At 35.9% G+C, this 27,070-nt stretch overlaps 11 protein-coding genes across 17 annotated transcripts; 7 read left to right on the top strand and 4 right to left on the bottom strand.

Moving 5' to 3' along the window:
• The first annotated feature begins 93 nt into the window (after positions 1-93).
• LOC105231531 (uncharacterized) lies at positions 94-1,446 on the top strand. Its single transcript, XM_011212872.4, has 2 exons — positions 94-802; positions 867-1,446. The coding sequence occupies exons 1-2, from the start codon at positions 211-213 to the stop codon at positions 1,325-1,327; spliced, it is 1,053 nt and encodes a 350-aa protein (XP_011211174.2). The 5' UTR covers positions 94-210; the 3' UTR covers positions 1,328-1,446.
• LOC105231533 (AT-rich interactive domain-containing protein 2) lies at positions 1,346-7,772 on the bottom strand. Its single transcript, XM_011212874.4, has 3 exons — positions 7,325-7,772; positions 2,931-7,248; positions 1,346-2,788 (listed from the first exon to the last, which is right to left on the bottom strand). The coding sequence occupies exons 1-3, from the start codon at positions 7,609-7,611 to the stop codon at positions 1,637-1,639; spliced, it is 5,757 nt and encodes a 1,918-aa protein (XP_011211176.2). The 5' UTR covers positions 7,612-7,772; the 3' UTR covers positions 1,346-1,636.
• A 154-nt stretch (positions 7,773-7,926) lies between these two features.
• On the top strand, positions 7,927-12,933 carry LOC105231534 (GRIP and coiled-coil domain-containing protein 2). Of its 2 annotated transcripts, none has more exons than XM_019992244.3 (6): positions 7,927-8,143; positions 8,219-8,309; positions 8,417-8,712; positions 8,770-12,009; positions 12,073-12,190; positions 12,265-12,933. In XM_019992244.3, exons 1-6 carry the CDS (start codon positions 8,108-8,110, stop codon positions 12,333-12,335), a joined length of 3,852 nt encoding a protein of 1,283 aa, XP_019847803.2. In that variant the 5' UTR covers positions 7,927-8,107; the 3' UTR covers positions 12,336-12,933. The 2 variants fall into 2 exon arrangements, with proteins under 2 accessions (XP_019847803.2, XP_011211177.2); XM_011212875.4 differs by having other exon boundaries at positions 8,216-8,309.
• Positions 12,934-13,021: 88 nt separating this feature from the next.
• LOC105231535 (DDB1- and CUL4-associated factor 12 homolog) lies at positions 13,022-15,269 on the bottom strand. The gene is made up of 6 exons (XM_011212877.4): positions 14,746-15,269; positions 14,529-14,681; positions 14,068-14,469; positions 13,788-14,003; positions 13,530-13,718; positions 13,022-13,458 (listed from the first exon to the last, which is right to left on the bottom strand). Exons 1-6 carry the CDS (start codon positions 15,040-15,042, stop codon positions 13,306-13,308), a joined length of 1,410 nt encoding a protein of 469 aa, XP_011211179.1. The 5' UTR covers positions 15,043-15,269; the 3' UTR covers positions 13,022-13,305.
• Positions 15,270-16,096: 827 nt separating this feature from the next.
• On the top strand, positions 16,097-18,023 carry LOC105231536 (mediator of RNA polymerase II transcription subunit 31). Of its 4 annotated transcripts, none has more exons than XM_011212880.4 (4): positions 16,097-16,237; positions 16,637-17,015; positions 17,241-17,330; positions 17,388-18,023. In XM_011212880.4, the coding sequence occupies exons 2-4, from the start codon at positions 16,988-16,990 to the stop codon at positions 17,918-17,920; spliced, it is 651 nt and encodes a 216-aa protein (XP_011211182.1). In that variant the 5' UTR covers positions 16,097-16,237; positions 16,637-16,987; the 3' UTR covers positions 17,921-18,023. The 4 variants fall into 4 exon arrangements, with proteins under 4 accessions (XP_011211182.1, XP_049317569.1, XP_011211184.1 ...); XM_049461612.1 differs by having other exon boundaries at positions 16,098-16,237; positions 16,696-17,015; XM_011212881.4 differs by having other exon boundaries at positions 16,113-16,237; positions 16,666-17,015.
• LOC105231538 (structure-specific endonuclease subunit SLX1 homolog) lies at positions 16,101-19,340 on the top strand. Its single transcript, XM_011212883.4, has 4 exons — positions 16,101-16,237; positions 18,158-18,391; positions 18,455-18,649; positions 18,728-19,340. Exons 2-4 carry the CDS (start codon positions 18,167-18,169, stop codon positions 19,274-19,276), a joined length of 969 nt encoding a protein of 322 aa, XP_011211185.2. The 5' UTR covers positions 16,101-16,237; positions 18,158-18,166; the 3' UTR covers positions 19,277-19,340.
• A 147-nt stretch (positions 19,341-19,487) lies between these two features.
• LOC105231539 (uncharacterized) lies at positions 19,488-21,184 on the bottom strand. Its single transcript, XM_011212884.4, has 2 exons — positions 21,026-21,184; positions 19,488-20,906 (listed from the first exon to the last, which is right to left on the bottom strand). The coding sequence occupies exon 2, from the start codon at positions 20,869-20,871 to the stop codon at positions 20,308-20,310; it is 564 nt and encodes a 187-aa protein (XP_011211186.1). The 5' UTR covers positions 20,872-20,906; positions 21,026-21,184; the 3' UTR covers positions 19,488-20,307.
• Positions 21,185-21,751: 567 nt separating this feature from the next.
• LOC105231540 (dihydrofolate reductase) lies at positions 21,752-22,593 on the top strand. 2 transcript variants are annotated; one of them, XM_011212886.4, is made up of 2 exons: positions 21,752-21,966; positions 22,052-22,593. In XM_011212886.4, the coding sequence occupies exons 1-2, from the start codon at positions 21,887-21,889 to the stop codon at positions 22,521-22,523; spliced, it is 552 nt and encodes a 183-aa protein (XP_011211188.2). In that variant the 5' UTR covers positions 21,752-21,886; the 3' UTR covers positions 22,524-22,593. The 2 variants fall into 2 exon arrangements, 1 of the variants encoding a protein (XP_011211188.2); XR_007423532.1 differs by having other exon boundaries at positions 21,770-21,970; positions 22,052-22,192.
• Positions 22,335-24,624, top strand: LOC105231541 (heme oxygenase 1). The gene is made up of 2 exons (XM_011212887.4): positions 22,335-23,664; positions 23,715-24,624. The coding sequence occupies exons 1-2, from the start codon at positions 23,490-23,492 to the stop codon at positions 24,413-24,415; spliced, it is 876 nt and encodes a 291-aa protein (XP_011211189.1). The 5' UTR covers positions 22,335-23,489; the 3' UTR covers positions 24,416-24,624.
• A 320-nt stretch (positions 24,625-24,944) lies between these two features.
• On the top strand, positions 24,945-26,312 carry LOC105231543 (transcription initiation factor TFIID subunit 12). Of its 2 annotated transcripts, none has more exons than XM_011212890.4 (3): positions 24,945-25,101; positions 25,588-25,813; positions 25,889-26,312. In XM_011212890.4, exons 2-3 carry the CDS (start codon positions 25,622-25,624, stop codon positions 26,207-26,209), a joined length of 513 nt encoding a protein of 170 aa, XP_011211192.1. In that variant the 5' UTR covers positions 24,945-25,101; positions 25,588-25,621; the 3' UTR covers positions 26,210-26,312. The 2 variants fall into 2 exon arrangements, with proteins under 2 accessions (XP_011211192.1, XP_011211191.1); XM_011212889.4 differs by having other exon boundaries at positions 24,946-25,101; positions 25,232-25,813.
• LOC105231542 (peptidyl-prolyl cis-trans isomerase FKBP2) lies at positions 26,212-26,984 on the bottom strand. Its single transcript, XM_011212888.4, has 2 exons — positions 26,691-26,984; positions 26,212-26,633 (listed from the first exon to the last, which is right to left on the bottom strand). The coding sequence occupies exons 1-2, from the start codon at positions 26,847-26,849 to the stop codon at positions 26,373-26,375; spliced, it is 420 nt and encodes a 139-aa protein (XP_011211190.2). The 5' UTR covers positions 26,850-26,984; the 3' UTR covers positions 26,212-26,372.
• Between the last annotated feature and the right edge of the window lie 86 nt (positions 26,985-27,070).

The following is a 27,070-nucleotide window of genomic DNA, read 5'->3' as shown; positions in this document are numbered from 1 at the left end:
TGTAATAAGCTACATATTTTTAACTGTGTAAATATGGCAAAACATTCGCTATGTAATATTTATGACGTTTAGCTAAGTTGGCAATTCAAAAGAAACTACAAAAATAGAGAGCGAGGAGATCAAAGTGTTTGTTTATCATCTGTGAATTGTCAAATAATTCAGTTTAGTATTTTGTAAAAGAATTTCGGAGGTATAAATATTTCTACTATAATGCCCTATAAAGCTTGTGTTTATAAAGGCTGCGAAAATTACACATACGATTGCGCACCTTGTGGCAATAAAAAATTTACCCTTTTTCGATTCCCAAAAGAACCCGCTCGATATGAACAATGGATGAAAAGAGGTAAAGTTATCGATGGATTGCCGGAAACACAAATGCTAATGTGTTCCGACCATTTTGAAGGAAAATATATTGTAAGAAACGCCCGGCGAACAATGTTGACAAATACAGCCGTACCACTTCCGTATCACGAAGAAATCGTTGATATGGAAGAAGGCGAGAATAATATCGAAAGGGAATGTGAAGTTGGGCTGGTTAAAATAGCTGATGCCTTAGACACAGAAATGGTGTTTTCAATACATGGTGACTTAAATGATAGTTCTACTCTCATTAGAGTTAAAGAAAGTGGTTGTGAGGATGATGATGAAGATGGATTGCTGGAGTATGACAGAGTAGATAATAACTTAGAAGCCGAATACTGTGTTGAATCCACAACAACAATGACGGATGCTGATGATGTACAGACAGAAGTGAAAGACATATTTTTAGTGGATAGAGTATATGAAGAGGAACATTTATCAGGTAAATTAATTTATTAAAAAAAAAACTTGAAATCAGTCAATATTGTAATTTGTATTTATTATAGGTACAATAAGGCATCCAGGGCAAAAAGAAATTTCCTTCAAAGGTTTAAAAACAAATAGTATCAGAAGGCGCATAACAAATTTGAGCACCGATGAAACCCAAGAACCCTCTAGCTCTAAAGTTATCACATCCAAGTTTAATAACTTAAATAACAACAGTAACGATAATGTTATAACAGCTTCCAAACGCAAAATAAACCAAAGAAGTGAGGATAATAACAAATATGTTAAACCAAAATTACGAAAAGAAAATGAAACACGTCAAGACTCTCCAAAAATAAACTCGGAATCCTTGGTGAATGCGGGAGCTGTCATATGTTTCATTTTTAAGGGTGAAGAATACGTACAAATGCCTAAGGAGTATTACATACAGGAAAAAGTTGAGCTTATGGAGAAATTAAATAATTATGAAAGGATTTTACGAACATTTAAACAAAACTTACTTAATTTGGATTTGCCATAAAAAAGAAAAATACGGAGATAAGATTTTATTTAAATATATTGTAGTTTCAATTTAAGTCTTACAAAATATTTTATTTTGTTTCTTTATTTTAACAAATAATAAAGAATTTATGTAATTTATTATAGTTTTTACTTGGAGGAAGGCTAAATGTTTCCATTATGTTTACATTGCAGAAATATCATTTCACCATATATTAAATATTAAAATATAAAAAATAATATTCGAATATGTTTGGTATATATGTAAAAGGTTGTTATGTAGAACAAACCCTATTACAATGGATATACATACATATGTACATATATAGTGTTAATTATTTAACTCGAAAAGAATGTGCGAAATCGCGCCACTTGACTCCACATTACTCAATGCTATATTGGATAGATGCGGTTCATAACGCCGTAAATTGCGCTTCGCTGTGCTGGTATAGGTAACCAAATTTCTTAATATCAATGCGGCGGTTAACCGTATGCTTTTCGTTACCGGTCCTTCATTTTCATCCATTACCTCCTTGACGTAGTCCGCTGTATGCCGCTTGATAGCGTTCATAGCTGAACTAGTGGCGACCCCGATTCCATACAGTTGTGAACCAGATGAGGACGATGATGTCGATGGCGCCGGTGAGGCGGTATTGTTACGTTGCGCCTGCGCTTGTGCCGCCTCTACATTCCGAACTATAGTTACCGGTGATTGAGTCGGCTGCAAATTTACTGTGCCTGTTGCTACTCGTCGTTGAGCAGCGGCATGTAAACTATCGGGGGTCAAGTGACGATCTATTATGTGTGTCATAAGTGAATAACGTTTGCGTGGTATGCCATCGCAAAGACCTGGACCCACACCCCACTGGCAGAAAATTTCCGCAGCCGGATCCAGATGATCCGGGCAATGCACCGTAAAGGCATGATGCTGCAAATCATTACTAGATTTGTATTTACGGCGCGGACAGTTGCGCCAATCGCAAACATATAACCAGTTGGGATCTAAAGGTGGTGTTGCATTGGCTGCAGCGGCCGCTGCCACACCAGGTGGCAACTGAACTTGCGGCAGTTGGGGCATCGGAAGTGTGGGTTTCGGTAATGGCGTTTGAACAGTGGTTGCTAGTGGTGGGGTACTTGAAGTTGGCACAGCTTGTGCTGTTGGTGCAACTGTTGCTACTGCGGTTGTTGTATTGCCAGAATTATTTGATACTTCATTGGGTTTGGAAACTTCCTTTGGTTGTGGTTGGTTAGTATTGGTTGTGCGTGCGGTCTGAGTTAGAGGGGGTGGCTCCGAAGCAACCATTTTATTGTTAACAACAGATGGTGCAATTTGCTGTTGTGTGTGCGCTTTGATTTGTTGCACAACAGTTACATTACTGGATGGTTGCGGCGACTGTGATGCTGATTGTTGGACGCCACTTTGAGATGCAGTCGGAGATTTGGTTGGCAAAGAAGAGTACATTATATTGGTTTGTTCACCAGACTGAAAATAATATATATTTTGCGAAAATTAGGAATGATTGATTAAAATTAAATACAAATAAGCTTGATTAGCAATATATATGAGATGGTATTAAATTTTTTCGGCTCAAACAAATGCACGTATATCTATAAATCAATGTTACCTTTTGGGGCTGTTGTTGCAAACACAACTTCTGTTGAATAATTGATGGATGCTGCTGTTGTTCAACAACTGTGCGTATTGGTTGGATTTGTTGTGGCGATTGTTGCTGTTGTTGTTGTGGCAGTACTTGTTTCGTTATAATCGTTTGAGAGTTCAATTGACTCTGCTGCGCAGGTGGTGGTGCTTGCGTAATTACTGTCTCCTTAATTTCAATAGCTCGTCCACCAAGTATCATTTGACGTTTTTCCGATGGTCCGGATATTATGTGTTGTTGTATAATAGATTGATGCTGTTGCAATTGCGGTATTTGTATGGGCGACGGTGATACTGTCAAGCCTGGTGTGGACTGCACAATGGAAACTGTTTTACCTAAACGCGAAATGGTTGCTGGCTGATGTTGATTTACAGAGGGTACAGTTGTGGTCGGCATCTGTGGTTGATGAAGCTTAATCGTAGCTGGAATGTGGTTCAGCTGTGAAAGTAACGACGGTGAAATTTGCCCAGAGCTCGTTTGCGTTGGGGCGATAGTGGTTGCCTGAGAAGTTGACAATATTTGATTGCGTTGTAGAAACTGATTACTGCTCGAAACATTGGCAGTAATGGCACTACCGGTAACCGGGACATGAATATGTGTAGCTGTGCCCGTTTGTGGATTTATGAAATACTGCTGTGTTGTTGATGCGGGTAGCGACGGTTGAGGGCGCTGTGCTACTAACACTTGACCCTGTGGCGTTCTCATGATCATCTTTGGTGAACCACCTGTTATGAGCTGTGGTTGCGGAGGATGTGCTTGCTGACCGGGCATCGTTTGCTGCTGAAGAATAATAATTGTTTTCGTACCAGCCGATTGTTGTTGCGGCGTTTGAGTGACTAACAACGTTTGTTGTGGCGGTGGTGGTTGTGGCTGCGGTTGTTGTGCCACAAGATATGTCTGACCTTGTTGATTTGTGGCAAGCACATACTGAGTTGGTTGTTGCTGTGGCGCTGCTTGCGGTATATTTTGTGTGATTACTTGTTGTATCAACTGTTGGGGTTGTGCTTGGTCTAGTGGCTTTTGTTGTAAAATAACTGGTACTGTTTGTAATCCTTGATCTGTTTTTATGGTAGCCATGGCTGTGGGCAGCTGATTAGAAGACGCAACACCGCCGTGGGCGGTCAGCTTTAACTGAGGCGGTTGACTTGATTGAAAAACTAGCTGACGCTGAACACCTGGCAGGTTAGACTGTTGAATTTTTGCTGGAATTAGCATTTGTTGCTGTTGAATGGATTCATTCAATTTTGATTGCGTTGAGATAGTAGATGTTGACGAAGTCGTTGTTGCAGCTGGTAGTGGTGGTATGTCTTCTAAATCCTCGTCTTCTAATATGGACGCAGCCATCTCTGCGTATAAATTAGCGGCGTTCTTTGATGGTGTTACTTGGGGATCCTCTTTGGAGTTTATTGATTCCAAAGCTATTCGTTTTGCGGTTTCCGTACCCTCCTCCATTTTACGTTTAATAATTGTGCTGGGCATTGGTGGTTCTCCACCTTTTTTATCAAGTATTTCTACTAGCATTTGATTGGCAATAATTACTGGACGTCCACTTGCATCCTTGGCAACATTATTGCCACTAAGTGGTGCCAATGGTGGTGGAGTTGATTCAAGCAGTGGCATTTTTTCCAAGGGCACTTGTGGATTTAGCGGCTTAATGGTAGTCTGCCCAACTTTCACGGGAGTATTCTGCATTAGGGGATTATTCACTAAAGCGCTAATAGCCGTACTGGCAACTTTTATTGGTTGTTGCGTAAGAGCGTTCACTGAAGCATTTGTCGAAGTAATCGACGACATCTGGCTACTGTTGGCGCCGGTATTTATTTCCTTCTGATTTTTTTGCTGACGTTGTGTCACCTTGCTGGCCAATAAACTTTTAATCAGTGAAGAAGAAGGTTGCACTGCTGAATCTGATGAGTTTTGTAAAGACAACGATGGTGATGTAGAACAAGTTGATGTCGACACTACTAACAAAGTTGTGTCACCAGTTGAGCTGGTGGATGTGGTTTCAGACGATGCAGTAGATGTAGTTGTTTCTTCAACAATTTTTGGTTGGGAATCAGATAGCTCTTGGATAGCTGATGTGGTTACATTAGTCGAAGTCAGTGTAGGAGTTGTAACATCCGCAGATGTAACATCGGGTTCATGCTGCAATTTGGGTTTTTTCTTCAGTTTGCGTGCAGGCGTTGTTCCAGCGGTTGGAGTCTGATTTTGAGGTAACTTGGTGGATTGTATGGGTAATGGCTGAGCGCGCAATCTTATACCAACGTAGTAAAAACCTGACAATTCCGTACCATCACTACGACGAGCGGACATGGGACCCACATTGTTCGTATATATCAAGCGTACAAGACGTGGAAATTGTAAATGATTAACAACAGAGTGTTTACCGAACTTCTGGCAGTGAGCTAAGTACATGCGATAGAGTTCTTGTTGCTCTACGTGACTATCTGATGTTGTTACTCGCTCAAATGTAGCGCCTAGCCATGCCAAAGCATATTGTTCGTCCTCGTGTGAAAAATTTTGGGTCGGACCAGTCGGTACTTGGGCTGTATTCGTTACGTTCTGTTGTACTGTCGACGTTTCCTGTTGCTGTACAGTCGTTGCTGTTTGCATCGTAGTTGTCTGATCCACCAACATGGGTTGTGGGTTTTGGGAGGAATCAGTTACAACTTGTGGCACTTTCACAGTAGTCAATTGCGGATGTGAAGGTGTAATTTGTGTTGACATCACTTGCATAGGTACAGGTGCTTGCGGTGCTGGCAATTGAGATGTTGGCACAAGCACATGTGGAGGTTTCTGTAAAACTGCGACATTTTGCAGATTCGCCATGTTTTGTGCAACCATTGGCAACATATTACCTGGCACTGTTTCTACAACTCGCATCAAAATACAACCATCTGGCCCATATGATTGGGCTTCGACAGTGACCAAAGACACTAACTGGTCTACAATACCTCGTACCTGCATTATTAGATGACATGACCTTGTCCCCAATGAAGTTAACGCGTATATCGTTTCAAGTGTAAATATTAAAAGCATTATATCATTTAAACAAAGAAATTGACAAATGCTTTCATAAAACTTAAGATTTAAACACTTGTTAATGTGTTCCTCATTGCCATCGGTTTGACAGAGTTTGTAAAGTGTCTCCAAACTGTTTATGATTACACCGCGATCCATACTTTCAATGCCATCGCAGAGTGTAACTAATAAATTGCGTGAAACGTCGTCTGTCGATGGATCTAACAGTTCTATTTCAGTGGCGATATTGCCGGCTATATCCAAAATCTGGTTATGTAGATTACCCCAGCGTATATTTGCACCCATCACTATGAAACGCATAAATGATCGATTTTTTGCAAACACATTGATATTTTCCTCAAAAAAGCTAAGATTTCGAAATATTGCAACAATTTGCTGGACACGTTGACCTACATACTCTTGTGTGCCTTCGCCGGGTCCCAAATTTAAAAAATCCAAATCCATGTCGTCGTCAAATGTTTTTACCTTTTCTGTATCTTCTTCATTTATTAGTCCTGCGTCACGCATAGCTTGTTCATCAGAATACAAATTTAAAATTTGTGGTTTGTCACGTAATAAGTCGCGCCAAAAATTGAAAAGTGAATGCTCGCGTACTTGTGTGTAAACATGTTGAAACAATTTGCGCAAAGTGTAATCTGGAAACACTCCCGTATGAGCCAGAAGCACATCCAAAAGTTTTGGATATTCGTTCAGCTTTAGTGTGTGTTTATTTTCATTTGACATTAATGAGCAAACATTTATTGCAAAATCTTGTTCATTAGGAAGAGGTGAAATTAGAGATAGCATCAGCTTCTCATAAGGTGACGGTTTATGAAGATCGGTAGAGAATTTATAAGTACGACGTCTATCCATATTAACAATATGTTGGCTGTAATTGTAAGCCATTGGAACTGCATTGACGTTGGTATTAACGTTATTGCTTGAATAAATAGACGCCGGATAACGACTTCGCGACCGACCACCACCTTCGATCGAATCTGCAGATTCTAGTGCTTCCATTTTATCTGGATCTTCGCCGAAAAAGTTCTGCCTCTCATATTTCTCTAGACACCGTCTGTATATATACTTCACTGCTGCAGTAGCATTTACGCATTTATCGCGAATTTCTAATACTGGCAAGACTTCATCCCATTCATCTCTTTGATTCACTTTGTTGAAACCACCGCGTTCAGTCACTTCACTGTAAAGTCGGTGAAGATCTATTTCTCGCCCACTAATTTTCGGCGTGTACATAATTGGTGTACTAAAATTAAAAAAAAATGTGTTATTCTTATTGTAGGAGATATAACTGTTGCCTGGTTTGCAAAAAATGTACTTACGCACGCCTCTCATGAAATTGTTGTAGGTCACGATAAAATTCGTCTGGAGCTTTGGGTAAAGTTTTTCCCTTGGGAAGTATGTTATTAGGGGTATTAGTTGGATTTACTAACACAGCAGCATCAATATTTGTTGCTGGTGTACCCATTATATGAAAACTTTTTATACGTAAAGGTGTTCCATTATTAGCAGGACATGCACTTGGGACTGCATTTGCAATTGTTGCCGGTGCGTTGTTCGCGTCATTCCCTACAAACACTGAACCTTTCAACGATTCTTGTAGAGACATAGTTGCTGTTATAGTTCAGAAATAATAGTAATGGTGTAACACATAAATTGTTTTATAAACAATATTTTTAAAAAATATATCAATGAAACTACGAACGCGGAAAAATTAAACAAGATATATTTTCTCAATTAATAGCGTTGCCAACTAATCACTACCAACTGTTCGAAGAAGCCACAGGGATGTATTTTTTCACAAGAAATAAAATTTTACACACAAACTTCATTACCTAACACGACCTTTACACACATGTTTCTGTATGTTTGCATAAATATTTTGCGGAAACACTATTTAACATATGTTAATCTTAGGCTTGGTAACCCTCTGCAATGACATTTTGGAAGAAGTAGAAATGACTTTTTATAAGTTTTGCATTTAGAAATTACCAAATTTATCATTTGGCAATGAAGTTTACAATTGCTTAAACGGCTATAAAAATATTAAGCCAAAAGATAAAAAATTCACAAAATCGGCTGCGATTTCGTTACATAGCCTGGCAATGGAAGAAAAGGTTGTAATCTCTCCTGGGCAGTCGGTATGTCAACATAAAATTGTAGTTGTAATTCTCAATAAATTTTTGTTTATCTTCCTTTTCTACGCAAAATAGAAGAATCCCATTGATGCCCTTAGTAAAGAAGAATTGATTCATAAATATAAGGGACTGCTAGGAATCGCCAAAAAGGCCAAACAAGCCAAAGATGGTTGGTACACTTCGAACATATATTGTCATAAGCTAATTATTATATTTCTTATATGATGTGGCTCTCGTCGCACAAATAAAAACTACGTCATCATTTTTATTTCACAGAGTTTGCTGAAGAAAATCGTAAATTGAAAGAAGCGCTCATGGAAAGTGAAACTCAAAAAGAGGCCGACAAGATGTCGATTCTGATCATGAAAGAGACACTCGAGCAATTTACGGAACAAAAACTAAAGCTAACAAGCGAACTCTGTGATCTTCAAAAGAAATGTACAGCAGACGAAGAGGTCGTTACCAAATTACGCATCGAAAACGAGTCACTGCAGCGACAGTTGAATAGACTTAATGATGACAATGAATCGCTTTTGAAGGATATTGACCGCATGGAAGATCAACTAAAGCAAGTATGTTGAAGTAAAGTACTCAAATCTTATACCAAATTTCATGCATTTGTAACATAGGTAAATATTTTGGGGATGGAACAAAAAAAGCATTTGGGATTACTTGAACTTGAAGTAAATAAGTTGAAGGAAGCAGAAAGTATTAACACTGCTTTACAGAGTACAGTATCCGTTACCCAAGAAGAAAATAAAGCACTCAAAGAGCACGAAAATAGTGTTACACTGGCGTTAGAGGAACTCTCTAGAAAGTACAGACGAGCCAAAGAAATCCACGCGGAACAGCGGCTTAAGTTTAATGCTTTGAAGGATCGTTTTGTAGAAATTCATCGTAAGTTGAAAAATCTAAAGGAATGTAAGCGCGTACTGCTGGAAACACAACACGAATACGCTGAAGCTGTATCAAAGTGGCAAATCGAGATAGTAGAGGCTTCCAAACTTATATTCGCTCAAGTTAATATACTGCAAAAAGAGAATGAAGATCTTCGACAACAATTAAAATCAAATAATGTATTGAATAATGAGTCTACAACTAAGCTATCAACGGCGGATTATTTTAGTGTCGAACCGTTCCATACAAAGTTGCAAGAATTAGAAGAGCTATGCGAACGTGTGCGTCAGGATTCAATGGCAAAGGACAAGCTTTTGTCAAAGGCACAATTGAAAGAGAAGGAATTAAAAAATATGATTGTTTCACTAAATGACAAAATAAAAGAACAAGATAATGACAAACAAAAAGAGGAACACGAAACGGAAGTAAAATACTTTAATCAAGAGATTTCTGACTTAAAAACCCAGTGGCACAAATGTGAACCTCGTTTGGAGGCTGGTGAAGTTAATACCTTGCATAATGAATTGTTAGTGCGCTTGGATACTTTAGAAACTGAGCGAAACTCTTTAATTGAAGAATGCAAAAAAATAGAGGAACTGCAATCGGACAAGCAGCGTTTGCAGATTGAAGTTGATAATTTGAATAAAACATTAAGTGAAACTACGCAAGTTCATAAGGATTTACAGCAAACTCGAGACGTGCTAAAACAGCTTGAAGAGGAAAAAAATTCGCTATTAGAACAATTACAACAACAAGAAAATGAAAAGCATAAGTCAGAAGAGTCAACTAAATTCACTGAAGAAAATTATATGGAACTTCAAAAACGATATTCACAAATGGAGCGTGAACACGCTGACTTACTTTGCGAAATGCGCGAATTAAATGAAGCATTGAAAGCGCGAGGTGATGTCATTTCGCGTCAACAAGAAAAGCAACAGGAGCTAACAAATGAGCTGAAAAAAACCAACACAAAGTTAAAGCAAATTGATGAAAAACTATTGCAAAAGGATGTAGCCATAGCAGAAAAGGAGGCACAAGTTCGTGAAATAACACGAGAAATCGATTTGACACGTCAACAGACACATGTACTCGAAGTTGCTAGCAGCCGGAGCGACGAGCAGCTGAGAGCTCTCAATGAGGAATTGCAAACACTACGAAGCAGCGCTGATGCACAAAGCGAAGTACTCTCTACGTCGACCATTTCACGAGCCGAAGAGCTCTCGCGATTGCGCGAAATCGACGATACTTTCGAAGAGAAGTACAATAAAATGCGTGGCCTTGCCGTTAAATTAAAAAAAAAATTGCAAGAACAAACTGGACAATTGCAAGAAATGGAACAACAGCAGTCCGTGCATGTTGCGAAAAAAGCTGAATTGGAGGAGGCGCGCAAACAACTAAAACTTTTGCAACGGGAGCATGAAGAACAACAAAAAAATATCGAGTCACTAAAAACGGAGAATCAAAAGTTGAAGTCATCCCGCAAGCAAGCGAATGTACTTAATTTAGAAATTGAAGCAGCAGAGAAATCGCTTATGGAAGCAACCACAAAACTTGCAGCTAAAACCGGTGAACTAGAGTCGCTCAATGCGCTCCTATCGAACAAAGAACATACCATTACACAATTACGCAAAGAAATAGCAATTGTTGAGTCGGCAAAAGATTCCGAAGCCTTACATGCGAAGGAACTAAAGGAACAAGTTGACCTATTGCAGGAGCAACTGAAGGATGCGGTACATGCCAAACAGGTAACGAGTGAGGCCAGAAAACAGCTAGAGCTGTCACAAGAAGGTTTAAAACAAGAACTCGAACAGATCAAGCTGGAAATATCACAATGCTCTGCTGAGAGCTCCGCCGCCTTGTTATCAACTCAAAATGAAAAAGAAAAATTGGAGCAGCGTCTACACCAAACTGAAGTGTATCTTAAAGAAACACAAATTAAATTGCAAAACGTCGAAGGCTCATTGAATAGTTTGCGAACCGAACATGCTGAATATAAACAAAAGGCACAAGCCGTCTTGCGAAAACAACAAAATACCGACACCACACGTGAGCGTGAACTAGCAGAGGAGCTAACGCATGCGCGAGCCATCCAAGAGCAACAGCGACAGACGATCACGGCGCAAACTAAAAAACTAATCGAACTAGAACAACAAATAGCAGACTTGTACTTAGACAACGAGAATCTGCAGTGCCGAACCCGAGCGCTAAGTGCTTTGGAGGACGAGTTGCGCCAGCAAAATGACCATCTGGTGCAAGAACAACGCTTGCAATTGCAAAAACATCAGGAGACCCTGCGCACACATCGGCTGCAATTGGAAACAGCACATGAGTGTCACGCACAACAAATGCAAGATATGCAAACAAAATATCAACAGCAAATCGACGAGCTTCGAGCAGTACAGGGCCAAACAGTGCGTGTGCCGCCCACTGTAGGTGCAGCTGCGATATCAAACGTAAATGCATCCACAATGCATACACCCACATACAACGAATCGAGTTCAAATCAGTTGCTAATGCTTGCCGAACGTGAGGATGCAGAGGGCTCGGAGGAGGCCAATATAGCTATCAACAGCAGTAAAGTTCAAGCACTACGAAAGATTTCCAGTAGCTCACGACGCTCCCAACACGACTTTATGCCGCTAGATGAATTGCTTAACACACCAATGCATGCCTTCCAAACGGACACCGTTACCACGATTGGCAGCAACAGCCTGGGCTGGAACGAATTAAATTCCGGCAATAACAGTGCTGAGAGCTTACAGGGGGAACTACATGTAACTCGAGAATTGCTTGCGAAGCAAGAGAGTAGCGTGCGCCATCTCACAGCGCTTTTAGCTGAGAATGAACAAGATTTGGCAAAATTGACACAGATGAATGATATGCTAAAGGAAGAGTTGCGGCGACAAGAACGAGCCGTCGAACGGGAACAGCATATGCACAACGCGGAGTATTTGAAGAACGTCGTACTGAAGGTAAGTGAGTTTATAGGTTTGCTTACAGTTGTATTTTGCATATGGTTAAAATCTCTCTTACAGTTCCTTACGCTGACTAATGGTGACGAGCGTGTACGTCTAGTTCCGGTACTTCAAACCATATTAAAACTTAGTCGCGAAGAAAAAGACGTCTTGAACTGCGTGGCCAAAGGACAAAAATGTAAGTAAATTATATGCATATGTATATAAGCATTTCAAATTACTTACATAAATATGTTTACGCATCATTTTCAGTGCCCACTGAAACACAAGGACGTGGTTGGGGAAGTTTTCTACCACTTTTCGGAGGCGGCGGAAATAATTGAAATCCAAAAAACTGTATAGTATACTTTAAAGTATTTGAGCATAATTTGTATTGCGAGCTTTGAGTTAATATAAGGATGCAAAATATCGGAAGACAGTAAATACCTACACAAAACATTGTTGACGACCACAAATTTGATGTTTTCGTAATTATTCAAGCCAATTTTATTTGCTTTCAAAGTATTTCTGTTTTCATTTCCATTACTCTGTGTCAGTCTATAAATGCAATTTTTTATATTTTAAATAATGTATAGGTATACGCAAAATTATTATGCCATGCTAAAGAAATGTATTTATCCTAGGCAATTATCAATGTAAATACTTTAAGCAGCAATCCTTTATTATTTACATCCATGCATGTATATATAAAAGCGAAGAACCTTACAAATTTTATAACGTATTATTTTTCGAAAATATTGCTAAAAGACCCAACCAAACATTATTCCAATAGATTGAAAATTAAATAAATGTACCAAATGTAAATAAAGTGTTAAATTATTAAATGTTATTTAAACCTTTTTAGAAAATAGTGAATATGTGTATGCAGTAATGGACAGTATATAAACAAGTTATTATGTCAATAAAAACAATTAAAATTTATATTGTGGATGGGCTCTGTTTATTTACTCATTTCAGATTTATAATAATGCAATGATAGTATGAAAAAAATAAATAAATATTGTTAAAATAAATTGTATATAGTTTTATTTATTATTTTTTATAAGCAAAAGTTTTTACTAATCCGAGCCTTTTTAAGAAAACTTAATGCTAAATAATAGGATTTAGGCTTATTGATTGCTGAAAGTAAAACACTCGACTACAATAAAAAAATATTGGCCTAGTGGTTGCAAATCGTATCTTAAAAATCTAATCTAAAATAAATGTGGAAATACTTCCAAAAATCACACACAGATACGAGTATCTGAACATTTAAGCTAAGTTACAGCTAAATATTTTGCTTGCTTTACGGAATTACTGCCAAACACCTGCATAATTGCCGACAAGCGTAGCAGGCAGGGGACCACCAGCAGCAAATAGTCGCATTCCTGTGCTATCGTAACAATGTGTATAAATAGCTGGCACATATTTCACTTGTTGGAAGCCATCCATTTCATCTTCAGGATACTAAACAATATAAATTTGACACATATGTATAAATGAAGTACATGACTTGAATATACAAAAAATCTACTCACCACAATACCTTTACTACATTTGAGCGCCACTGTTCGTGAAGCATTGACGCTGCTTTCCAAATATTTACCAGCACGTATATCATAGAATAACAGCATACCCAAACCGGTACCAACTGTTAGGAGATTGCCTTCGAATGTGGTAGCACGTATGCCACATCCATTGTAACGTGAAGTGATCTTCTTGATTGTCTAATACAAAAAATAAAAGTATTTATTTAAAGACAGAAATACATATGAAACTGTGTTGTTGAAATTCACCTGTAGTGTTCGTGCGTCTAGCAGAATGGTGTATGAGCGACAGCCGACAGCATAGAGCCCATCACTATGATAAGCTATGCTCACATTATCCTGGCAATTCGGCAGTTTACGTGATAACTTTTGTTTGAATGTTTCAGCATTGAAAATATGTATATAACCGTTGAGAGAAAGAGCTGCAATTTCTTTAAATTCTTTGTTGAAACACAGTGAACGAATCTGGAAAATACTACAATTTATTTATATGTTCGGATGAACGTATTTTTAATTGTTTTGTTTATACCCTTTGTGCTGTGCGTACGTCTTTTACACATAATGGATTAATGGTGGCGAAGGTAGGGCATGCTTCCTTACCGCCATCCGGAAAATCCATGAGATCTTCGTTTATACGCCATAATGACAGACGTGAATCTTTAGAACCAGACACCAAAAATTGATCATCTAACCAACACATGCCCATTATTAAATCCCGATGTCCGTTTTCTCCCACACAAACTGGGTCTAGTGTCGGCAAGCGATAAACTGCTATATCCGCCGAGTTGCGTGCGCCTGTGGCGAGGAATGATCGACTTGGATTGATTTCGATAGCATGCAAACCACCTTGGACCTCAGGGTGATTTGCACGATTATTGGAAAGCGTTGGAATCGCATCCACACGGCGCATATTTACATCGTAGACCAGTAACTACAAATTCATACAAATTAAAGAGGACTCAAGTATGTAATATCTTGGTAGTTACTCACTTTATTGCACTTGGTCCCAAAAACAACTTGACGATTACTTAACCATTTGGAGCAAAACACCTTATTGATATAACCTAAATGTATCTGCGTTTCTCGTAGCATATCATGCGTCAACACATAGCGGCTAGTATTCTCAAAGTTAAAACTGCGTTGCTGAATATGTATAAAATATTATGAATGCCTTTCTCAGATAAACTCTTTGTATTTCATTTCAAACCTCTTTTAAGCCTGTCTCTCTGCTACGTAAATAATCGCATAGATTGAATGAGGTATTCAACACCTCTTCTTGTTGCTGTGGAGTCTCTTCATCACTACCAGAATCGTCGTAAGTAACGAAATCGTCAGGTTTGTCGGGTTTTCGGCGTCGTTCTTGGCGTAAGGCCCGCGCTTTAGCACGTCGCTCTTCCAGACGTGCTGGTACATGACAAGAAGGATGGGTACCTACTACACTATGTCGCACAGTTTTAACCATGGAACTAAAGACCATAGTGTTTTTGTTACGTATCTCAAACATTTTTGTTGTCGTTACTATACCACACCGTATGACTTTTGAACCCTCCTGGTAGCAGCAGACAGAAATAGTGCTTGAGCGCTATCTATATATGCTTTTTTTAACACTCAAACAACAGAAACACATTAAAGTTTCCGAAATAAAAAATATATTTTTTGTTTACCACGGTCGCCGTAAAAATCCCTGTACAATACTTTTTCCCTGCGACAATGAAAAACGAATGTCAGTGTGAAATGAGAACGATAAAGGGTAATGTAATTAAAAAAGTTTGACATAATGCCACCTTACAGTCTTGTAAACTGGTTCAAATTCATAAATTTTAAACGACTATTACGTCGTATTATATTAATTCCTGCTCTACAAACATTTTTTTGTTCATTATTTTTATAACATAATTAAACTAATTTACAAAATATTGAATTTGGTTCAGATATTGTTTAGCAAATTTAATTTATTTCGAAACTCTGCAATAGCCCTGACAGACGACAGCGCTAATATGCATTAGCGGGCTTAATTTACATTTATTTGCGCATTTGACCCATGTTAATGCAAGTTTGTAATGCACAAAAATTCCGTGCATTTGGTTGATTTTACTAAACAGACAACACTGCTCAAAAATGGCCGATTTTTGCTATTTATTGACAGATGTCGCACTTCTGCTATCCATTTTTCCAATATTCTTAACTTTTTTGCACACTTTTTCCGCATTACAATCAATTATTGCTATTAATTTCACTCTATTATCTTTAAACGTAGATAATAATAAATGAATTTTTTCGTTAAATTTATATTCATTTTCCAAAATTACCAAAATTTCTTTTAATAATTTATCTTATTCATTTTTGTTTCACTTTTTTTTTAATAAAGAAACAAATTTCACTATCAGCTGTCTAAATGCACAAGCCTGCCGTCTGTCACCATAAAATTTCAATTCGCATTAGCGTTGCTTAAGGCGCATTAATTTTGCTCGTCTGTCAGGGCTATAAGTCCTCATTTCATGTTTAAGACATGCAGATTTAAAATGCAGTCTGGCAACTTCCAGAATTACCTGTGACAATATTTTACTTTTTTCTTGTTGATATTAGTTTTCCGCACTTCTACAAATTTTATACATTCCGTCGAAAAGTATTTAATTGTATATTGAGGAGGGAAGGAATTTTAAAACAATTTTGCTGCATTTGGGCAATGAACGCATACGGTTTGTAAAATTAAAAATTCAAAGTGTAATTTTGTGGATAAATTGACAAATTAGTAGTTGTTTCATATAAAAGGCGAGAGTTACTTTGTATCCCGCCGCCAATTCTGTGCTTTTCATTTACATTTCCTGTATTTATCTTATACCTTTTTCTGTAAGAGTTAATGTTTGAATTGATTTTATTGATATTACCCAATTTTCATAACTCTTCAGAGTGAATGTAAATATAATCTTATTACATTGGCTAACGCGTTATATGTAATGAACCCTGCTTGGGTTAAGCCTGGCTAAAGTAATATCGGTCTAAAATCTTTGCATTTAAATTATTTATTGTATATATCTGCATATGTTTAATTTGTGTTCCACATTATACACTTGTATATGCGTTAATTGTGCGTGCAGTTAGTCGAGTAGGAGATATACACTTTTAGGAAGAGAGCTCAAAAACGTAATATAAATAGATTTTGTGTTCGAGAACATTACACCCGACCAACCAACATTACTATCGCATTTTCATCGCCACGTTCACACACCTACGCCCAACAGTACCACAACAATTATCACTTGTCACCATTCTCCAACACCACCACCACCCAAATATAACAACTGCTACTACAACTTCCACCAACGCCACAACCAAATACAACTTTCCGGTCAAGGTTACTGTATGTTTGCGTCTTAATAAAGGCGCTTCTACAGTTGACATTTAGAAACAACACCATTAAGAAACAGAACCGAGCCCTTCCATGCACCATGGCCAAGATGTATGGAAAGGGTAAGAGTAAGTAAATTGCTAATTTTTTATTACATATAAAAATTAATAATTTTAACAATAACATACATATTTCGAGATTCGCATTGATTTGACAATTAGTAAATCGAAAAAAGTCAACACAATAACTTTTGGATTATAATCTTAACCCTCATATCTGCTATATGTATTTATTTTATTGAACGTTTCCAAAAATGATTGTAAAAAAATATTAATTTTTCTTAATCCTTTTAGCGGCTATTGAATCAGAGGATCAACAAAAATTACGATGGCAAGTTGAACTTGAATTCGTACAGTGCCTGGCTAATCCCAATTATTTAAACTGTAAGTAAATGCATCATTCTTATGAAGACATTAATAACAATAAAATTTTGCTTGTAGTTTTAGCTCAACGAGGTTACTTTAAGGATCAAGCATTTATCAATTATCTTAAATACCTGCAGTATTGGAAAGAACCCGAGTATGCCAAATATCTAATGTACCCGATGTGTTTGTATTTTCTTGATCTATTGCAATACGAACACTTTCGCCGTGAGATTGTCAATTCGCAATGTTGCAAATTCATCGATGATCAAGCTATATTGCAGTGGCAACATTATACTCGTAAGCGTATTAAAATGTTTAATAGTGTCAATGGTATCGGGCAAATGAATGCTGCCGATTTGGCTGCAATGGATGCACAGCAGCAAAATGCGCAGCAAAATCAACAGAATCAGGTACAGCAACAAGCGGGGCAACAGCAACAAGGAGCTGGTAACGCGCATGCAGGCTTACAAAATGGCTTGGTGAATAATGCGCAACTCCAACAACAACAACAGCAGCCACCCCAGCAAGCACAACAACAGCAAAGTGTTGGCAATGCAGTAATGGGCATACCAAATGGAAACAATACCGCCGCTAATAGTAATAACTGAAAGCGCTTCTAGATTTGCATAGTTTTCCTCTCATTAGTTAGTAATTTATTTAGTCATTGTAAACTTTAAATAATATAGAAAGCTTTACTATCTAAACCATTTACGTGTGATTGTTTTATTGTATCCCTTACTTTTTTGTACCTAATAACTTTGAAATGAAAAAAGAACGAAAGAAATTTAATGTCGAGAATTTTTACCATGGTTTTAGATTTGCCCTATTTTATTTTTTTATTTTAGTTATTCAGCATGAGTAACTCGTTTTTCTATGGGGTGTATTTGCTTTGCAGTCAAAGTGCTGAAAAACGCTACACTGGACGCTGCTATATTGGTTTCACCGTAAACCCCAAACGTCGTATAAACCAGCATAATCGTGGTAAAGATTTTGGTGGTGCCAAACGCACCAGTAACAAAGGACCCTGGCACATGGTTATGATAGTACATGGGTTTCCAAATAATATTTCAGCATTGCAGGTGAATATTAATGTCAGTAACCATATAAATATCGATAAAAAACCGAGCTACAATCATTTACAGTTTGAGTGGGCGTGGCAGCAACCGGCACTTTCTACACGGCTTAAACAATATTCGGACTTGCGACGTAAATATCCAAAAGAAAGTCATTTCCAGTACAATTTTCGAATATTGAGCCGTATGTTAAATGTGGGCCCATGGAATCGATTACCACTCACAATTCGTTGGTTAGAAAGAGAATACGAATGTGATTTCATAGTAAGTACTTATACAATTTTATTTTAATTATATAGCATAAAGAGTGAAAATAAAAAAAATTATAATTTTCTTTACTAGCTTAAACCACCGCTTCATATGGAAATTGTAAGCGGCCACGTTGAACTACCAAAATCTCAAGCCACTCGACCTAAAAATGGCGAAGAACCACCAAAGGCTATTTGGGCAACCGAATGCCACTTGTGTATGCATCGCATTGAGGACCCTGACCGTTCGCGTATTGGATGCATTAATTCACTATGCAAGCTCACTTGTCACATTATTTGCTTAGCCAATTATATATTATCTTCCGATGAAAACAATCGTGGACATTACATACCTATTGCGGGTGAATGTCCGTTGTGCGAGGAGAAATTTACTTGGGTCGCTTTACTACAACGTAAGCGTAAGATTCAACAAAGTGATGTGGAACATATTGAAGAAGACGATGAAAATGATGATGATAGTGATATTAGTGTAAGTAAAACTGATAGTGAGAGTGAAAGTGCTGAATCTAAAAAAAACACTGAATTCGATAAGTTTGATTTTATGGAAACTCCCGTTCTTGAGGGAGCAAATATACAAAATATAAGTGGCGATCAAGATGAAATATATGAATTGAGCGACTGATGAATTTTTAATTGAATCGAAAATAAAGCGCTGTTTTTTAAATTTCAAAACACGTACATTTTTATTTCAATCACACCATTATTTAGCCTCGAAAAGACTGAATTAACCATAAATTTATATTTACATGCATATATGTACATATGTATTTATATGTAGTCATACAAAATTATAAATATATGTACATAAAATTATAAATATATGTACATAAAGATGGTTAAATACAATTTGAAATCAAAATTATATCGTTAGATAATCGCTTTTTCCAAGTAACGCTAAACTGTTTTCAAAATTTCTATTTTTTACTTACTAGGCGCCCTTTGATGAAAAAATCAGTTAATTAGTTATTGTAAAATCAGAACTATTAACAAGTTTAAAAAACTCTCCAACGTTACCTCGTAGCTTTCAAATATGTATAAAAAAGAGTGTTCACACCTTCAAAATGATCAGTGTAGTAGTTTTAAATTTATGAGGGGCTCCTTACTTTGGACATTTTACTGGGATCTTGAAATATTAAACAAAAAAATCGAAAAAAATTGAAATTCCTATTTCCCCACCTATAAATGAATATTTTATCTACTGCGGGCTTTGTTTATTTATTGTGCATTTTCATCAAAAAAATTATAATTGCACTCTTTTACAATAAAGTTTTGATTCAAACGGGAGTTTGGCAACCAAACTTAAATTTTTTTTCTAAATTAGCTCGATGTTTTGCTATTTTTATATTTTTTTTTACTTTAAATGGTTTGATTCCGAAGGATTGCTAAACATTGGCTATGTTATTGTTAACATTATACGGTAAATTATGCTCGTAATTTAGTCCAGTCATTTAAGCTTAAATTGGGTAAGAATCTCGGAATTCGATATATCCATTTATATGTCTGTAGTACATATTTACAGACATATAAATGGGTATATCGAATTCCGAGGTGAACTTACAATAATGACTGGACTAATTTTTAATATTCATCGAAGCACATACAATATTATATCGAATCTCTTAAGGTCGCGAAATAATATTCCTATAATTGACATTAATAAGTTGAACGTCCAGCCATATTGGCAGCTTCCTCTTCAAATTTAGTATTTACTGCGCTTAAGGCCGCCTTGTATTGTCTTGCAAATCCCTTATCTTCTAATCCCCAAACACGACCATTTGTCGCCAACATAACACCCATCGCCTCCCATTCGTCCATGTATCTTATATGTGCTGGAGAGATCTTTTCTTGCTTGTTGTAACTTGTAGTAGACAGCGGATTGTTTGTATTTTCACGACTGCTAGTTCCATTAAGAGGCTCATTATTTGTATTTTCAGTTGATTGCTGAAATTCTACGATACTTTGTTGTTGTGGCGACTGAGATTCTGATATAGTTGGCGTTTCATGTTGACTTGAATGTTTTGACCCTGGTTGATCTGGTTTGCACAAGCAGATGTGCTCATGTGCGCCATTCGGTGGCCTGCATTTATCACAGTCAATAGCGTCATCTTTCTGTAATATGCACGCAGGTAATGGTATTGGACATTCATGTGCTTTGCGCTCAATGCCACAAGTGGGTATCCGATCTTTAAAGGAATGTTTGCACCGTTTAGAACACATTTTCGATGGGTAAGCAATTTTGAGTTATGCACCTTCTGTTGTCATAACCGCAATAATTCAAATAATAGAAATACATATACATATGTATTCAAATAATAGAAATATATATATTATTTAAATTGTCTGAATTGTTGAATATAATCCTTTAGCTTACATTTAGTTTACAGGAAGAGCATAACAGCAGCGTTAGGTAGATTAGTCACCAACAACAAAAGTGTACGCGAAATTTTGTTGCTGAATGCTAATATGTTTTGTTCCGGATATTAAATATAGTTTGTTTCATTTTCTTTTTAAAACTTTTGTCAAAAATGAGAATTAAAAAAGTTCAATATTTTGTAAATTTTGAGATTTGAAAGCGATAAATACATACAAAGTAGAAATAATATGTATTAGGAAATATAAATTATTGTTGTTTAAAACCAGTATCCAGTGTTCACCAAGTTAAATGAATTAACTCAAAATTATTTTACAAGTACATATATGAATGTATTATATACAAATGTTTGACATTACAGGATTAAAATAACGCTTTTTAAAGTAGGAGGCAGTAGGTTTTTAAAATCTCCCAGCGTTACATAGGTAAAGCGATTATATTTTTATAATTTTTTTTTTTTATTTCAAAATCCATCGAGATTTTTTTCGAAACGCTCCAGAGTGATTGCTGTCGAAAAAAACCATGTTTCGCACGATTAACCCTACTTCCCCTCTAAAGTAAACTATTTGCAAAAATTTATTGTAGCCCATTTCGCCAAGCTATATTTATAGTAAAATTTGAATTTCCTGCTGGGGTTCTCAAATAGTTTGCAATGGTTGTTCTAACTGGCCATGAATTCTAAAACATGTTTTTTAGAATGGCTTATCGTGTATTATTTATTTCTAAAATATCAAAAGCTAAGCTTATTCGTCAATAGGAACTTGATGTAGGCGGTTGTTACAAGTGATTAGTTCGCAAAATCACTTTATTAAAAAGCAATATTTAACTGCTTTATAAGTACTCGTATAACATATAATTGAAATGTTGAATTTTAATTTGATCGCCGCTGTTTGCGAGAACTCAGGTATAGGTTTAAACGGTGATTTACCATGGAGTTTAAAGTGTGTATGTGTATTTATTTCTTTTCTTTCGTATATTTAAAAGCAATTATTAATAAGTTTAATGTCTTTGTTTATTACAATCAAGGTCGGAATATGAATATTTTACACAAACAACAAAACGACGATGTGATATCACAAAGCATAACGTTGTTATAATGGGACGGCTTACTTATTTAAGTATACCCGAACACGAACGACCGCTTGCAGACCGCATTAATGTTGTTTTAAGTGCAACTTTATCGCCAACCGATCTGCCAACAAATGTGCTTTTATTTCCTAATCTAGAGTCAGCAATGAAACGATTGGAACAAAGAGATTTGCGAGAACGAATTGAAAACGTTTGGATAGTTGGCGGAAGTGGGGTTTACAGAGAAGCTATGTCTTCACCGCGCTGTCATCGTCTCTATATAACAAACATTAAACACAAGTTTAACTGTGATATATTTTTCCCTAAAATACCAAATAGTTTCAAAGAAATAGGACCGGATCCGGAGACGCCATTAGGTGTACAGCAGGAAAATGGTGTGCAATATGAATACAAAATTTACCAAAAATAATCCTTAGTTAATTAAATATATTATATAATAAGTTTGATAGCAATAATAATTGATAATTAATTAAAGTTAAGTGTTTTTTTTTTTTAATTTGTTAACAATATATAAGCTAACAGAGCTATGGAACAAAAAAAACGAGTATCTTTTGATTTAAAAAAAATAATGTTCAAAAAGTATCTTTCTTGTTATGTACACTAATGTAATGAGCATAATATTAAACAATATCTTTGTATTATTTCCTGAAAAGGAAGGGGAAACTTTGAAGTCAAACTTAAGGCAACAACAAGTTTAAATTTCCTTTTCCGCGATAAGTTAAAGAGTGCATTATTTTGCATCATTTTATTTCAATAACTTTTCAATAACTACTACTAACTAAATATTTATAACTATTTTTATACGTACATATATGTTCAATACTATCTATGTTGGCGCATTTATAAAAATAATATGTCAACAAATATTGTAAGTTGCCGGTTATTCACCCTAGAAAAGATTCACCAACAGTGTTGCCAATACATTGTGTTGTAAAGTATCCGGAACCTATATAGAACTTGATAAATTAATTTGTTAATATGATGTGCTACCGCATATTAAGACTAAGATAATTTATTTTTGAGATTTTTAATAACGTTAATCTTCATGTTTTTTTATTATCAAAACTAGTAATATTTGTTAAAGTTAAACAACGATGTTTATCATTTATATGACTAGCAATATTATTTGTGTAAGTAAATTGAATTTGCCCGGCAACACTTGCAAAGTGCTTATAGAACACAGATGGTGAAGTATTTTGATCATTGTATAAACCTACAATGATTTTGATTATTAGTGTTTATTCCTGTTCTTCCTTATCTATCAATTAATTTTTGGAAAAAAATAATTTCAATAAATTTGCTTGTTTTATAAAAACGCCTGTATAAGATTGCGTTAGAAGTGTGTTATCAAAGCAAATCTCGAAATCAAATAATTATGGAATCTGCGTCACAAACAGTTTCTTCAGAACAAAAACTAACAACAGATCAAACAAATGCCGATGTTGCTACAAAGCCTGTTGTAGATATGACTTTTACGAAGGAATTGCGTAAAGCAACGAAAGACGTGCATAAAATTAGTGATGTGCTCGTGAATGCAAAATTTGCTTTAGGTAAGTCTCATAGGATGAAGTAGCCTTTGTTATAAAATGCTTTATTTCAGCGCTATCGGACGATGCTGTTTGGTTTGATGGTTTATTAGCATTTTACGAAGTTTACAGATTCTTGGAGGAAAATCTTCCTGAAAACTTACTTCCCAAAGAACTTCATCGCAAATCAGCTTTTGAACAAGATTTGGCGTATTACCTTGGCAAAAATTGGAAAGATAATTACGAACCAAGGGAGAGTGTTAAAAAATATATCGATCATTTAGAAGAAGTCAATGCAAAAAATAAATTACTCTTGTTTGCGTACGCCTATCAAATGTATATGGCTTTAATGTCTGGCGGTCAATTACTACAAAAGAAACGAATGATTAAGAGAAAACTTTGGTTTGGTAAACAAGCTGAGGAGGAAGAGGAAGAAGTGAAATTACCTAATTCAAACCCGGAAGTTGACGATTTAGAGAACCGTCCAATGCCCAGCCAAGTTACCATTTGCCCAGAGGGATGTGCTGCAACATATTTTCCGGAGAAAATTTCAGTTTTGAAGGATAAATTACGACAAGTACTCAATGATAATTATGGAAATTTTAATGACGACCTACGTGCCGAATTTATAGAAGAGAGCCGTAATGTTTTTATTTACAACGGCGATGTTGTTCGTTCTATAAAGGGTGTTAACCGTGCAAATTTAAGAAAGTTGGCGATGGTTTTAGTTTTTGTGATGGGTGTATATTTCGCTTTAAAACTAGCTAAGCGTTAGAACCTGGACTAATTGTGTAGACTGGTAAAGATAAAAAATATATATGTATATAGTTCAGTGCTTCAAAATACAAAATAACCATAAAAAATATTGGGTGTTAACTGTCCCTTAAAAATATAAATTTTAATTATGTAACCCTACTTTATCTAGAGAATATATATAATAAAAAACGTTCTCGACTTTATCTTGAATAACAAAAACATGTTAAACTTATTTCTGTTTTATTTTTTTTAAATAGGATGTGTGAGTATTCATATTGTATATGCTAATCATTTTTTTAATGATGTAAATACATATGTCTATTGTTAAAATTTCGCTAGTCATATAAATATTTAGTGCATATGTTATATCTAAATAAAATGTAAAACAAATTAATTTATTAATAATACTCTTTTGTACAAGAACTAAACATCGTACGTTAAGCAAAATTAATTCTTAACGTGCTGTCAAAATCGAATTTTTCAACACTCAATATGGCCACTGCGTTTATTTATATATGAGCCATACAAAATCTGGCAACCTTTTGTGGATTATATTGATATCGAGATAACTAATTACCTGGAATATATTTTGACAGTACAATAGAAAACAATTTAGTTCTCTGTGAAGAATGTAATAACTTGTAGTAAACACATTTTTAATAAAAAAATATTATTGTGGTTAACATTTTAAGAAATATTAGTGAAGTAAGTAGCCAAACTAAAAAAAAAAAATACACAAGGAATAATATAGTTTATTTCCTAAAGCTCCCTCCCATTTGTCTATCTACTATTATTATTATTTTAATTTAATATAAATTTTAATTTTATAATATAGCGTGCCTATAATTAGCGCATTTTTTTGAAACCAAAACTACAAACGAAGTTACACACGTTTCAACTGATTACTTCACTGAAAACTACTTGGACACAAAATTTTAAAACAACCACATATTTGGAACAAAGCATCTTAATTTTGTCACAGAACTGTTTTACCTTTATATTTTACTCTATGCACTCCTGTAAATGAAAATTCCTGTAAACTGCCTATCCAAGTACTAAAAACACTAGTCCAGCTTTCCCCTCAATACTGGACTAGTTTCTGGTAATTCCATATTGTCTTACCTCATATCCGATACATTGGTAACAAAAATCAAAACATACAATGTCGGATATTTTTACAAATTTCGATAGCAACGGCGCTTACGACGACTCGCAGGACTTCATTATGGCATCGCCCTCTCAAAGTAGTCCTTTGACAAACTCTAATTCTGTTGGAATTACTTCTACCAATAATGCGGCAAGTGGTGGCAGCGGCAGCACACAAAATGCGAATTCTGGAAATTCAGGTACCAATGGAACAGCTGGAGGTAGTGGAGGTGGTGGAGGAAAGACAAGTGGAGGAACGGAAAATCAACCCGTAAGTAAATTGTTTGGAAATAAAATAAGTTTATTATAGAAAACCTAGAAAAATAATAATTTTAATTGACAATAGATTTTAACGAAACCGCGATTACTTGAACTAGTGCGTGAAGTTGATGTCACCGCACAACTTGATGAAGATGTTGAAGAACTCTTGCTACAAATTGCAGATGATTTTGTGGAGGACGCAGTAAAGGCGACTTGTGCGTTTGCAAAACACAGAAAGGTTTCAAAAGTGGAAGTGCGTGATGTTCAACTACATTTAGAACGAAAATGGAATATGTGGATACCTGGATTCGGTACAGATGAGTTGCGGCCCTATAAACGTGCAGCTATTACAGAGGCACATAAACAACGATTAGCACTTATACGTAAAACAATTAAAAAGTATTAAAATGAGTGTTGAACTTTTCAATCTTTATTTAAATACATAAAATAGTTTTTAAGTTTTTTTTTATGAAAATACATTTCAAATTTTGTTCATAATAGTATAACAACTGATTTTATTCGGAAGATAATATTTTATTAAGAAAATTGAAATTCAGCTAATAGTGATTTTATAGATCAACTTTTGGTCTATCAATCTTTTCTAATTCAACGTCAAATACCAATGTTGCATCTGGGGGTATTTTGTCACCAGCTCCTGCTTTACCATAACCCAATTCAGGCGGTATGACCAAACGACGTTTTTCACCTTCGCACATGCCCAACAGCCCTTGGTCCCATCCTTTTATCACTTGACCGGCTCCAAGTCTCACAGAAAACGCTTTATTACGATCATAACTATTGTCGAATTCGGTACCATCTTTTAACGTACCCTATAAACATGCGCTTGTTAAACAGAAGTAAAAGTCTATATAATTATATTAACTTACTCTATAATGAACGTGAATAGTATCTCCCTTGCGGGCTTTTACTTCGCAATTTTCCGCCCTCTTTTTAATACCAATTTTTATCGTGGGTTTCGAATCTTCCTTGGCAAAAGTGTTCAGTGTTATTACAGTTAATGTAAGTAATATTAGGTAAAACTTCATTTTTATTTGAATGTTGTTATAATGTTAATTACTTATGAATATTGTATTATTGTAAAATAGATAGATATAGCAATTAAATTGTTCCACGCAGCAGATGTTGATTTGTAGTTATTTGTAGTAGATAAGAATTTTGACAGCTGATAAACAAATTAGTTGTGCTGCCATTTTAAAAAAACTGCCAAAGTGTTGTGATATGGTAGCGCAAAATATGAATGCATCCC

Source organism: Bactrocera dorsalis, unplaced genomic scaffold, assembly GCF_023373825.1.
Source record: "Bactrocera dorsalis isolate Fly_Bdor unplaced genomic scaffold, ASM2337382v1 BdCtg067, whole genome shotgun sequence".
In the NCBI taxonomy this organism is placed as follows: Eukaryota; Metazoa; Arthropoda; class Insecta; order Diptera; family Tephritidae; genus Bactrocera; species Bactrocera dorsalis.
Note: the sequence above shows the minus strand (reverse complement) of the source record. Positions and strands in the feature narration are given on the sequence as shown.

Coding starts and splice junctions, on each gene's coding strand:
- LOC105231536 (XM_011212880.4), top strand. CDS start 16,988: ATGGCCAAGATGTATGGAAAGGGTAAGA. Junction 17,016..17,240: donor GATGTATGGAAAGGGTAAGA/GTAAGTAAATTG, acceptor TAATCCTTTTAG/CGGCTATTGAATCAGAGGAT. Junction 17,331..17,387: donor TAATCCCAATTATTTAAACT/GTAAGTAAATGC, acceptor TTTTGCTTGTAG/TTTTAGCTCAACGAGGTTAC.
- LOC105231531 (XM_011212872.4), top strand. CDS start 211: ATGCCCTATAAAGCTTGTGTTTATAAAGGCTGCGAAAATTACACATAC. Junction 803..866: donor TGAAGAGGAACATTTATCAG/GTAAATTAATTT, acceptor TATTTATTATAG/GTACAATAAGGCATCCAGGG.
- LOC105231535 (XM_011212877.4), bottom strand. CDS start 15,042: ATGTTTGAGATACGTAACAAAAACACTATGGTCTTTAGTTCCATGGTT. Junction 14,682..14,745: donor GAGAGACAGGCTTAAAAGAG/GTTTGAAATGAA, acceptor ATACATATTCAG/CAACGCAGTTTTAACTTTGA. Junction 13,719..13,787: donor TAGACGCACGAACACTACAG/GTGAATTTCAAC, acceptor TTTTTGTATTAG/ACAATCAAGAAGATCACTTC.
- LOC105231542 (XM_011212888.4), bottom strand. CDS start 26,849: ATGAAGTTTTACCTAATATTACTTACATTAACTGTAATAACACTGAAC. Junction 26,634..26,690: donor CTATTCACGTTCATTATAGA/GTAAGTTAATAT, acceptor GCATGTTTATAG/GGTACGTTAAAAGATGGTAC.
- LOC105231538 (XM_011212883.4), top strand. CDS start 18,167: ATGAGTAACTCGTTTTTCTATGGGGTGTATTTGCTTTGCAGTCAAAGT. Junction 18,392..18,454: donor ATAATATTTCAGCATTGCAG/GTGAATATTAAT, acceptor AATCATTTACAG/TTTGAGTGGGCGTGGCAGCA. Junction 18,650..18,727: donor AATACGAATGTGATTTCATA/GTAAGTACTTAT, acceptor TTTCTTTACTAG/CTTAAACCACCGCTTCATAT.
- LOC105231540 (XM_011212886.4), top strand. CDS start 21,887: ATGTTGAATTTTAATTTGATCGCCGCTGTTTGCGAGAACTCAGGTATA. Junction 21,967..22,051: donor GATTTACCATGGAGTTTAAA/GTGTGTATGTGT, acceptor ATTACAATCAAG/GTCGGAATATGAATATTTTA.
- LOC105231541 (XM_011212887.4), top strand. CDS start 23,490: ATGGAATCTGCGTCACAAACAGTTTCTTCAGAACAAAAACTAACAACA. Junction 23,665..23,714: donor GAATGCAAAATTTGCTTTAG/GTAAGTCTCATA, acceptor GCTTTATTTCAG/CGCTATCGGACGATGCTGTT.
- LOC105231533 (XM_011212874.4), bottom strand. CDS start 7,611: ATGTCTCTACAAGAATCGTTGAAAGGTTCAGTGTTTGTAGGGAATGAC. Junction 7,249..7,324: donor CAATTTCATGAGAGGCGTGC/GTAAGTACATTT, acceptor TTTTAATTTTAG/TACACCAATTATGTACACGC. Junction 2,789..2,930: donor TGCAACAACAGCCCCAAAAG/GTAACATTGATT, acceptor TATTATTTTCAG/TCTGGTGAACAAACCAATAT.
- LOC105231539 (XM_011212884.4), bottom strand. CDS start 20,871: ATGTGTTCTAAACGGTGCAAACATTCCTTTAAAGATCGGATACCCACT.
- LOC105231534 (XM_011212875.4), top strand. CDS start 8,108: ATGGAAGAAAAGGTTGTAATCTCTCCTGGGCAGTCG. Junction 8,144..8,215: donor TAATCTCTCCTGGGCAGTCG/GTATGTCAACAT, acceptor TACGCAAAATAG/AAGAATCCCATTGATGCCCT. Junction 12,010..12,072: donor TGAAGAACGTCGTACTGAAG/GTAAGTGAGTTT, acceptor TCTCTCTTACAG/TTCCTTACGCTGACTAATGG.
- LOC105231543 (XM_011212889.4), top strand. CDS start 25,559: ATGTCGGATATTTTTACAAATTTCGATAGCAACGGCGCTTACGACGAC. Junction 25,814..25,888: donor GAGGAACGGAAAATCAACCC/GTAAGTAAATTG, acceptor AATTGACAATAG/ATTTTAACGAAACCGCGATT.